The following is a 12,232-nucleotide window of genomic DNA, read 5'->3' on the forward strand; positions in this document are numbered from 1 at the left end:
TTAACAAGAGATTTTGGTTGTATGACTTGTCTGGAAATTGCTGTATTGCGACATATGTTGCATCCTTGAAAACTAAATACAATAATTTTAGCTCAAAACTATTTTCTGTTTTTATAAGAAACCAAAATGCATCTCGTTATTCTGCTGTGAACTTTGGCTTTCATCAGCTTTAATAGGTTAAATAACAATGAGCCTCAAGAAGCAATAATTTACAATCTACCTTAATTCTTGAGATTACAAACAGAGGAAGTGTGTGCTTGCGGTGTTACCTGCCACTCCTCGTGTCGTGTTGTCTCATGCTCTTAATAAAATGAACCTTCTTAAAGTTCTTTGGTCTGGGTGAACCGGACAGAGTCCGACATCTGAAAAATAAGTCAATTAAAGCCTGAAGTGAGCTCTTACATGCCGTCTCCACACAAAGACAGGAAGGAAAAAAATCATACAAGTGGCTGCAGTCTAGTCACATTTCACAGACAGTATAAATGCAAAGCACAAAGCTACACGGGACAGGAGGGAACAATTAGAATTCTCCAACATTGTAATATTATCACTAATGGTCAAGGATTTTCCTTGTATTCACTATAAAAGGGCTACACAATGGACAATAGAAAACACATTTGGTAACACATTAAAGTAAAAGCTTTAGATTTTCTAACATAAAATTAAATGATAGAACAGTCCTCTTGCCTGCCAATATGTAAAGCTAGTGATCAATTTTAATGTAAACATGAATATATATTAAAAAAAAAATAAAGTAAATAATACATTTGCATATAATGATGCGCCAAAATGTGATAACCCTGATTAGAGATGAGTGAACCCGAACTGTAAAGTTCAGGGTACATAAGGAACAGTGGGTGTGTGGGGCTCAAAAAAAGTCGGTATCCGAGTTTGGAGTTCAGATGCTGTTCGTATGCCAACAAAGTTTATTGAAAGGCAGAGCGGAGAGAGAGCAGAGAGAGAACGAGAGCAGAGATAGCAACAGCAGAGAGAGAGGGACAGAGCAGAGAGAGAACGAGAGCAGAGAGAGAGCAGAGGGAGAGCGAGATCAGAGAAAGGGAGTGAGCAGAGAGAGGGAGAGAGCAGAGAGAGTGAGAGCATAGAGAGAGAGGGGGAGAGAGCAGTGAGATAGAGGACCATTTTAGACCACAGAAGTTCGAGTTTCATTGGGGTCGGGGTCCAGGGTCATGTCTGGGTCCCAAACCAAACTTTTAACTTAAGTCCGGCCGAACCCGAACTTCCTTAGGTCTGCTCATCTCTAACCCTAATACAACTGTAATTAAGTCTAGCTCTACGTTAAACTGCAATTAAACAATTGAGGTCACAAGTTCTTTTTGGGTTGTATGAATCAATCACTTTTTTGTTGTTTTTTTAAAAAAGAAAACCTTTAATATGCACTTAAGACCCAAAGTCTACTGGTAAAAATTCTTGGTAATCAAAGAAAGTTGATGTACATCCCAGCTTAGATCGAGAGGTTTGTCACATTTTTAGTTGAAGAGCCTCTATAATTGTGGGACATATGCAATAAGAACCAAAATCACAAATTAGAAGTATTAAGAAACATACCTCCGTAAAGGAGCATTTTCTTCAATGTCTTCAAGTGTTTCCAGTGAAGACCGCTGAGAGATCAGACGTCGCCTAGAGAGCAAAAAATGCAAAGTATTGTTAAAAGGATAATAAAAAGCAATGGAAAGTGTAATATAACTATTAACAAAACAAAAATACTAGAGGAATAATAAGGCAGATAATCATACCCAGTGTAACAAGTCTCTAACAATTTTTTTTTTCAACATTTTAAACCACTGGTCATATATGGAAAGTATTCAGTCCATTTAAAGGTTGATAGCTCTATTGAATATTTGCTGTAGGTGACTGTCCAATATTCTGACATCTTGTTACAGAGCAGTAGAACTTGAGCTGATTAATATTTAGTTTTGTGGTAAAACATTCAGTATAAATTGCATTTTATTCATTTAAATCCCTACTCATTTTTAATGCTGAAGTCCAGTGGGCGGTCCTAATCAGTGAGTGATCACTTCCAGCTAATGATTAGGACCACCCACTGACCTCGGAGCCAGAAATGAGCGGAAATTTCAATTACATATACGTTTAATAGTAAAAGATTCAGTGTAAATTGCATTTTATTCATGTATAGCTCTACTCATTTCTGGCTCTGAAGTCCAGTGGGTGGTCCCAATCAGTTACTTATTGCTTCCAGCCACTGATTAGGACCGCCCACTGGGCCTCTGAACACGAATGTAAAGGATATATTGTTTAATGGAAAAAAAATCAGTATAAATTGTATTTTATTCACTCTGCTTAGCTACTCCTGCACTATAGTATGATGCAGGGAGATCAGAATGGTTGTTAATTTAAATATCTGAAGTTAATCCTTAAATGTGACGATTCTTATACCAGCATTCTAGGTGCTCCAAGATCATCTTACTAAAACAATCAGCAATTAGTTGTACACTTGAAGAACATGCTGTAGTACTACTGGAGATGATTAAGAGATATTATAGAGGTGACTCTCCAGCTGTTTATTTTTCAGCCCGGAAGTGACGCTTTAAGTCCAAGTCCACTGGTATTATACTCATCCTTCTGCATTTTCATGCTTTTTCAGCATCACTCCAGCCCCGCGGTGCCATCTTGTGATTGTAACTTCTGACTATTCCGAAGTCAAAAGTAATATCACAAGCTCCCAGTGCAATTCTATAAGAGCAACAACAAGGCCAGAAAGAGGCTCTCAAAGAGTTGAATCGGTCTCCATGACACAATGGAGCTGCCTAAGAAAAAGACTGATGGCACATCCTACCTTTCTAATGTGAATAGGTGCAAACTGAACATGAAACAGTAACAAAAAGGAGTCAGTTGCACTCTGTAGTGCTAAGATATGTGGAACAATGACTATTAATATAAAACTGGCCATTTTTGTGTTCTAAGTATCTCAATTTTTACGTTTTCATAGCAGTAATGAAAGTCTTTATTCCCATATTCATTGTTACAGTGGGGGGGGGGGGGAGTATTTAGTCAGCCACCAATTGTGCAAGTTTTCCCACTTAAAAATATGTAATTGACATCATAGGTAGACCACAACTATGAGAGACAAACTAAGAAAACAAATCCAGAAAATCACCTTGTCTGATTTGGCAAGATTTTATTTGCAAATTATGGTGGAAAATAAGTATTTAGTCACCTAAAAACATGAAAGATTTCTGGCTCTCACAGACCTGTAACTTCTTCTTTTAAGGGGCTCACCTGTCCTCCACTCATTACCTGTAGTAATGGCACCTGTTTGAACTTGTTATCAGTATAAAAGACACCTGTCTGCAACCTCAAACAGTCACACTCCAAATTCCACTATGGTCAAAACCAAAGAGCTGTCGAAGGACACCAGAAACAAAATTGTAGCCCTGCACCAGGCTGGGAAGACTGAATCTGCAATAGGTAAGCAGCTTGGTGTGATGCAATCAACTGTGGAAGCAATAATAATAAAATGGAAGACATACAAGACCACTAATATCTCCCTCGTTCTGGGGCTCAACGCAAGATCTCACTGCGTGGGGTCAAAATCTCAAAAACAGTGATCAAAATTCCCAGAATGACCTGAATAGAGCTGGGACCACCATAACAAAGGCTACCATCAGTAACACACTATGCCACCAGGGACGCAGATCCTGCAGTGCCAGATGTATTACCCTGCTTATGCCAGTAGATGTCCGGACTTATCTGAAGTTTGCCAGAGAGAATTTGGATTATCCAGAAGAGTATTGGGAGAATGTCGTATGGTCTGATGAAACCAAAGTAGAACTGTTTGGTAGAAACACAACTCGTCGTGTTTGGAGGAGACAGAATGCTGAGTTGCATCCAAAGAACACAATATCTACTGTGAAGAATGGGGGTGGTAACATCATGATTTGGGGCTGTTTTTCTGCAAAGCGACCAGGACGACTGATCCGTGTACATGAAAGAATGAATGGGGCCATGTATAGTGGGATTTTAAGTGCAAACCTCCTTTCATCAGCAAGGGCATTGAAGATGAAATGTGGCTGGGTCTTTCAGCATGATAATGATCCCAAGCACACAGCCAGGGCAATGGAGGAGTGGCTTTGTAAGAAGCATATGAAGGTCTTGAGTGGCCTAGCCAATCAACCCCATAGAAAACCTTTGGAGGGACCTGAAAGTCTGTGTTGCCAAGCGACAGGATCAACACATCGCTGCTCTAGAGGAGATCTGCATGGAGGAATGGGCCAACATACCACCAACAGTGTGTGCCAACCTTGTGAAGACTTACAGAAAATGTTTGACCTTTGTCGTTGCCAACAAAGGATTTATAACAAAATATTGAGATGAACTTTTGTTATTGACCAAATACTTATTTTCCACCATAATTTGCAAATAAAATCTTGCCTAATCAGACAAGATTGATGATTGATGACATGATTTTCTGGATTTGCTTTCTCATTTTGTCTCTCATAGTTGTGGTCTACCTATGATGTCTATTACGTCTCATCTTTTTAAGTAGGAGAATTTGCACAATTGATGGCTGACTAAATACTTTTTTTCCTCACTGTACATATATCTTAGCACTACAGAGTGCAACTATCTCCTTTTTGCACAATGTACCTGCCTTCAGGTCACAAAGCCGAAGCCCAACAGGAGCGGCAGTGATAGCAGAGAGAGCTGCTGAAAGGTGAGTATATGACGGGGGTGCAGGGGACTTGGATATAAAGCACCACTCCAATAAAATGCAATAAAAAAAACAAAACACTGGAGTGGTGCTTTAAACATGAACTATTGAACTACCCACATAACATATATATTTTTTAATTAATACGGTTGTTTTTTTACTCAATCGACATTAGGATCCAGTATCTATCTAATCATGAGATTTGATCCTATTATTAAATGTTATGTGCACCTTTCCACAAAGCATATGACCCATTTACTATATAAAATCCTTTTTGAATACAAATTTTCCAATGATTTTATTGTAATTTTTCTGCTTAGCTCCCACATTTATATTATGTAGTGTGACTACAAATAAACGTCCCCACAGAACAGCGTGATGATATATTCTAAACAGTCGCCAGCTGTATTTCAGCAGCATAGTGATGATCCTGTAAGACCTTTATTATGTAGGAGTACCATACTTATTACTTTTTCCTCTGTTTAATGAGAAGGTGAAGACAAATTTGTTTGCGTTGCACTTGTGAAGCGAAGCAGAAGACAGAGCTAATCCAGAAAAAACTTGACAAATGGCCAGTCCTTCCAATACAAGTCTTTATTTTGCTCCCACTCATACAGTCCTGTCAACACATGCTTTCAGATCGACTATGTACAGTACACTGGTGACAATTAACTGACTGTCAATGCCTGGATTTAACACTACGGCTTCCATCATTTGTTTTTTTATTCAAGTGATGCCTGTAACCTTTTCACTGTAAAGCTCATACTACATTAAACACAATAGGAGGGCCAAAAGGCTGATGTAATCCTAGCACTAGATGTACAAACACGGTTACATAAGGTGACTACCATTTAAAAGGGACAGGAAACCTAAAGCCTCTATTATATCCATTTCCTTTGTAGTTAAATACAGTCAATTATTTCAGTAATCACTCACTTCAGGCCACTTGTTATGGTATTAAAATGACCCCTGTCAGCACAGAATGACTGTTCAAACCAAGCACAGGCACTCAGTGCATCATGGCGGGGCCAAACATTTAAGTGCACCTTCCCACCAGCTTCTTTTCCATCTATCTCCGCCCTTCTCTAGTTCTATAAAGCCAGAACTATCAATCAAAGAAGAGGAGCAGGGAAGATTTAGGCCATGTGCCCACGGGAGCTTTTTGCTGCGGAGTTTGCCGCAGAAAACCTGCGGATTTTTCTGGATTTTCCAGATAAATCCGCAGGTTCTAGCATGTACAGGCACTCCCCATGTTACCCTATGGGACATGGGGAGTGTCTGTGTCCACGCTGTGGAAAGTGCGGCTGCGGAATCTCCTGCGGAGATCCCTCAGCCGCACCTAACTGCATGTCAATTATTCATGCGGATTTACTTGCGGAGATTCCGGCCCTCCGCTATGGAGATAGAGGCCGGGACGTCCGCAGGTAAATTGCGTGAAAGTCCGCATGTTTCCCGCAGCTATTCCGCTGGAAACTCGCAGCTAAAAATAGCTGCGGACGCCGGCAGGCAGCTGCGGGAAACATGCGGCCGTACCTGCGAATATATCCACAGGTACGAGCGCCCGTGGGCACATGGCCTTAGAGGGAAAACAAACAGATTGAAAAGTGCACCGAAATAAGTGGCCCCGCGATGATGCACCGAGCGCCTGTACGTGGTTTGAACAGTCATTCTGTGCTGACCGTCTCTTTAAATAGGATTACTGACAAGATATGCTTCCACAATCACTCCTTTATCCCACACTTTATACATACGATTGACATGAGAAGCACTTTTAAAAATGTATCTTTAGTTTGAGGTTCCTCAAAAAATTGTGATGTTGAGTAAAATTTCAATTAATTTATAATGTTTAGTTATATAGCGCCATCATATTCGACAGCGTTTTACAGACATCATCGTTACTGTCCCCATTGGGGCTCACAATCTACGTTTTCTGACAATATGCCTTTGGAATTTAGGAGAAAATTGGAGAACATGGAGGAAAATCAGGCAAACATTATGAGATGTTGACCTTGGTGGTATTAGAACACAGGATACCAGTGCTGCAAAACAGTGCCAACCACAGTATTGTCTTATAAATTGTATACGCAAAAAAATACATACAATTCCTAATGTTTTCTGTTGTTCTTCTACGAACTCCTGTAGTAAAATGAAGTCCCCAAACACAAAAGGAGTTGTTGTAGGGTGGGGTCTCCAGTTTAGAACCCCCTCAGAGGTAGAGATGAGCGAACCCGAGGCTCGAGGTTCGGAAACAGAGTTCCAAAAACAAGGTTCGGGTTTGAGGTTTGAGCGGGTGACTAGTATAAACTACTCAAGCGAGCAGCATTGTGCTTGGGTGTGAGTGATGCACAGCCCTGTGCAAGCTGTATGCAGTGTTTGATCAGCTCACATTTGGGGTAAATCAGCGTGATCAGATGTAGTGTGCACACACAAACCCCCCCTCCCCCAAAGAAAATTTATAAACCCCGCCCACCCTACCCCAGAAGTGTTTTCTTATGGGGCCATTACCAAAACACTTCTGGAGTAGGGTGGGCGAGGCTTATAATTTCTTTTTTTTTTTTTGGGGGGGGGAGGATGTTTATGTATGTACACTACAACTGATCATGCTAATTTTACCCCAAATGTGAGCCGATGAAACACTGCACGCGGCTCATACTGGGCTGAGCATTACTCACACCCAAGCACAGCGCTGCTCGCTTGAGTGATTCATACTCGTCACTCACTCGAACCCGAACCTTGTTTTTTTGGAGCTCAGTTTCCGAACCTCAAGCCTAAAGGGTACTTTACACACTGCGTCATCGCTAGCGATCTCGTTAGCGATGTGAAATTCTAGATCGCAAGTGCGATCTTTCGGATCGCACATAGGTCATTTTACGCATGTGCGATCTCGAAAGATCGCACTTGCGATCTAGAATTTCACATCGCTAACGAGATCGCTAGCGATGTTGCAGTGTGTAAAGTACCCTTAAGGTTCGCTCATCTGTACTCAAAAGGTAGGCAAAAACAGCATCTGGAGCACATGAACACTCCATGCATTACATATAGAGATGCTGTCCACACTGGTAATAAGCAATCACCATCGTAGCTTGTATGCAAAAGACTGTCATTGTAGCTTATCTTATTTACAAAGTAATAATTGTAATATTATACATCAATGAAGTATGGAAGAAAATAGTAACGTAAAAGTGGTGTGTGGCAGGTTTTCCTCTTTTTAGTTATTTGCAGATTTCTATTTACTAATGTTTATAAAAACTATTCCATGTTAGGCTACTTTCACACTTGCGTTAGTCGCAATCCACCGCTTTGGAAAACAACGCAATCCGATAACGGCTTGCGCGGTTTCCCATAGACTTGTATTGACGATGCATTGCGACTAATGTGTCTGCGTTGCATCCGCCATGTGACGGATCAGACTGACCATCGGGCGTCAGGAACGCAGCATGTAGTGTTGTTTGAGCGGTGGAATCCTTTTTCTTTTCACTGCGCATGCTCAGCTCTTATGTTTAATCATTGAAATCAATGTTTCTCTCTCTCTCGGCGGCCGAACGATCAGCTGATTGGCCGGTGGCCGGCTTTTGTGAGCGATCAGCTGATCGCCCGGCGCCTGGCTTTTGAGAGTGATCAGCTGATCGGCCGGCTTTTATGAACGATCAGCTGATCACTCATTGCACCAGTCACACAACTGATTGTGATGGATGCAAAACAACGCAAGTGTAAAAGTAGGCTTAAAAACCCTCAAAAAAAACCAAACCTTAAAACAGATGTCCAACATTCTAACTGCACAATACCGGTCCAACATTGGAATTCTGCTGAAATCAAGTTTCATAAATCTCAAGATTGAGAGGGGTTAATTGTGACCAGTGACATGCTGGGTATGTGACACAGCTCCACAATATTATATTATAGGTTTTAAGAGATTTAATAATGAAAATAATGAAGAGTCAAACAAAATACGAGGGCAGGAATTAGTTTATTTTTTTTTTATCTTTATCAGTAATGTTTTCCAAATACGGAAACTCCTCTTCTTTTAGACCAAAACCAGCCAGAATAGCAAATGGCCTCCTTATCATTGGGAACTTATCATTCTTTACAGTTCCCTGCTGATAGGACGCAGGAAAACAAGGCACAAATGGCGTATTTCCTACATATAATTAAGCTGGACATATTTGCTTGTATGCACTATATTTAGCTCTTGTCCTGATAAGGGTCCATGACCGAGTTCAACAACTTCACAAAGTTTGTAACATTGTTGTTTTGTGTCATCACAGAGGAAAACAAACCAATTTTGGCTCTTCGCCCTGGTTATTCAGGTAATGCAATGAAAGAGGAGGTCAAATAGGAAAAGCAAAGTTGAAGAGTCCAAAATGTTAAATTCATGACTGCCCTATGGCTGCGGCTATGGTGAGGGTGGCCATAGCAAATACTGAACTGCTTAAAGTAGAACTTTGGTATCACTCAAGGTGCAAACTTTAAAATATTATCTCTGTAAAAATGAATCATAAAATGTATCTCATTATAAACCAGCCAACCATATATCAATACAATGTCTCAGAGTAGCACAGTTACTAAGGCCGGTGTTGTAGCATAATGCTGCTGAGATATGTTGGCTTTTTAAGTGTGGGCAATGTGAAGATTTAGAAGCCTGCAGTCACATAGAGTGACACATTGACTGCAGACTTATATATTTAGATCGGACAAGCCCTTTAAAAGCAGTCAGGACTGAGTTGCGCTGGGGACTAGACGGACAGGCGAGTCCCTGGTGGCTTCTGCCCGCCTACTACCCTGGACTGACAGGTCTCCCCTCGTTGCGCATATAAGGAGAGATCTGTCACTCCAAAGCAAGAGAGCAAGCAGAAGCCGGCAGGAACCCGCCTGCCCGACTAGTCTGCACTGCAGCTCACTTCCCAGCAGCTTTTAATGTATGCTTTTCTCTGAAACTCTGCAGTCAAACATACCTGGCCACCATCATACAGCCATTGCCATTGAGGTATCAGCAGTCAGACTACCTTTAAAGTATTTTAGGAGTCAATTTAATTTTTCTAGTAACCAAATAATGTAAACGCTCACACAAAATTTCTAGACACTATATGTAACTTGCACCTGGGATCTGCTGTGTACAGCACTAATATACAGTAGTTCTCAGCATTGCACACAATGTATAGACTCCCATTAATACTTATCTCTGCGAAATTTAATGAGAATTGTTTCCCAAATTTCATAAAACATACCTCCACAAACATAAAATGCTCATTTTCCGATCAGTCTTGAAAATTTTCATAAAGGATTAAACAGCCATTATGACGTGGATTTTCAAACTGTGTACCCCAGCCTCATCAGCTCTAATAGATTTGTTAATGTATACACTATGCCCAGATAAATAAAGATCAGTGTTTTTCAGGACAGACTTGATAAGGGGACAGTGACTTGAGTAAAGGGTACTTTACACGCTGCGACATCGCTAGTGATTACTAGCGATGTCGAGCGCGATAGCACCCGCCCCCGTCGTTCGTGCGACATTTGGTGCTCGCTGCCGTAGCGAACATTATCGCTACGGCAGCGTCACACGCACATATTTTGTCAGCGATGTCGCTGTGACCGCCGAACAATCCTTCCCTCAAGGGGGAGGTGCGTTCGGTGTCATAGCGGCGTCACTAAGCGGCTGGACAATAGAAGCAGAGGGGCGGAGATGAGCGTGATGTAACACCCCGCCCACCTCCTTCCTTCCGCATTGCCGGTGGATGCAGGTAAGGAGATGTTTGTCGTTCCTGCGGTGTCACACAAAGCAATGTGTGGTGCCGCAGGAGTGACGAACAACATCGTACCTTGGAAAGGAACGACGTGTCAACGATCACCGTTTTTGAACGATTTTTCGATCGTTGATCGTCGCTCCTTGGTGTCACATGCTGCGATGTCGCTACCGGTGCCGGATGTGCGTCACTGACGACGTGACCCCGACGATAGATCGGTAGCGATGTCACAGCATGTAAAGTACCCTTTTGATTTGTGGGGTAAGCAACACTGCGGCTCATCCTGATATTGGCTGGGGAGGGGTTGCCAAGTCTGCACAATGTTGGATCTGAATGAAAATAGCATGAGCATGCCAAAAGTCTCTACATTTTACCGGAGTTTTACATTGCGCTTAAACTTGGTGACTTTTCAAAGCTTTTTACACCGGAATGCTGGGTAAAAGCTTTGATCAATCAGATTCTTTATATTATGAAATCTGATGACAGATAAAGGCTGTGTGCGCACATGTGCTTTTTTCATGCTTTTACGCTGCATTTTGCACCGCAGCATAACAGCATGCGTCCTGCGTCCCCAGAACAATCTATGAAGATTGTGCATAATCCATCCACACGTTGCGTTTTAGAACATAGCGATTCGGCTGTTGAAATATTTTGCCAAAACGCTGCGTTCTAAAAAACAACATGTCACTACTTGTGTGCGTTCCAGATGCTTTTCCCACTCTGTCTATGGCAGAGCAAGCATCCAGAACGCATGAATTCCGCATGAACTCTGCATGCACGATGCTTTCAAAACGCAGCTTTTCAGCTGCGTTTTGAAACGCACATGCAGTGACTTAAACGTTGCGGAACAGGACGCAGAGACGTGCGCACATACCCATACGCTGCGCACACAAGGTCTAATGTCATAGCATGGTAAAATATCCTAGCACAAAACAAGTTCAGGAAACATACAATCTTAAAGGTTGCTTTCCACGCAGCAACAATCGACATCGCTAGCGATGTCGCTCGTGAAAGCACCCGCCCCCATCATTTGTGCATCACGGGCAAATCGCTGCCCGTAGCGTACAAAATCGCTAGGTCCCGTCACACGGACTTACCTTCCCAGCGACGTCGATGTGGCCGGCGAACCGCCTCTTTTCTAAGAGGGCGGTTCATGCGGCGTCACAGCGACGTCACACGGCAGGCGTCCAATAGAAGCGGAGGGGCGGACAGCAGCATCATTATCGACACGCCCACCTCGTTGCCGGAGAACGCAGGTAAGCGGTTGTTCGTCGTTCCCGGGGTGTCACAGATAGCGATGTGTGCTGCCTCAGGAACGACGAACAACCTACGTCCACAATGACCAACGAGATTTTGAAAATGAACGACGTGTCAACGATCAACAATAAGGTGAGTATTTTTGATCGTTAACAGTCGCTCAGAGCGGTTACACGCAACGACGTCGCTAACAACGCTGGATGTGCGTCACTAATTCCGTGACCCCGACGACATATCGTCAGATATGTCGTTGCGTGTAAAGCCCCCTTAAGATTCCGATGCCGCAGAAATGGAAACACCTCTGTGTTACGGACTCGTCTGTTTATATGTGGTTTAATTACTACAGAAATTTGTTTAATTTCTTCTAAAAACTACGACATTTTAATAAATACATCTGACGTGTATTGTCTTTTTCCTATAATAACCTGTAAATCCAGTTTCAAACTACTACAACAATGAATGTCAAATGTAAAGGTCTAGATACGCCAGCAGAAAATGCAGAGAAGGAAAAAGAAAAAAATCTAACAATACAATGCCAATC

At 42.0% G+C, this 12,232-nt stretch overlaps 1 protein-coding gene across 3 annotated transcripts in view; it reads right to left on the minus strand.

Moving 5' to 3' along the window:
* The window catches only part of CABLES1 (Cdk5 and Abl enzyme substrate 1), a 151,935-nt gene that overhangs the window by 44,398 nt on the left and 95,305 nt on the right, over positions 1 to 12,232 (minus strand). For all 3 annotated transcript variants that reach the window (XM_075314454.1, XM_075314453.1, XM_075314455.1), the window contains exons 2-3: positions 1,567 to 1,638; positions 270 to 362 (exon numbers count right to left, since the gene is read on the minus strand). In XM_075314454.1, coding sequence (XP_075170569.1) covers positions 270 to 362; positions 1,567 to 1,638 — 165 coding nt within the window. The remainder of the gene's footprint in view (positions 1 to 269; positions 363 to 1,566; positions 1,639 to 12,232) is intronic.

Source organism: Anomaloglossus baeobatrachus, chromosome 6 (assembly GCF_048569485.1).
Source record: "Anomaloglossus baeobatrachus isolate aAnoBae1 chromosome 6, aAnoBae1.hap1, whole genome shotgun sequence".
Lineage (NCBI taxonomy): Eukaryota > Metazoa > Chordata > Amphibia > Anura > Aromobatidae > Anomaloglossus > Anomaloglossus baeobatrachus.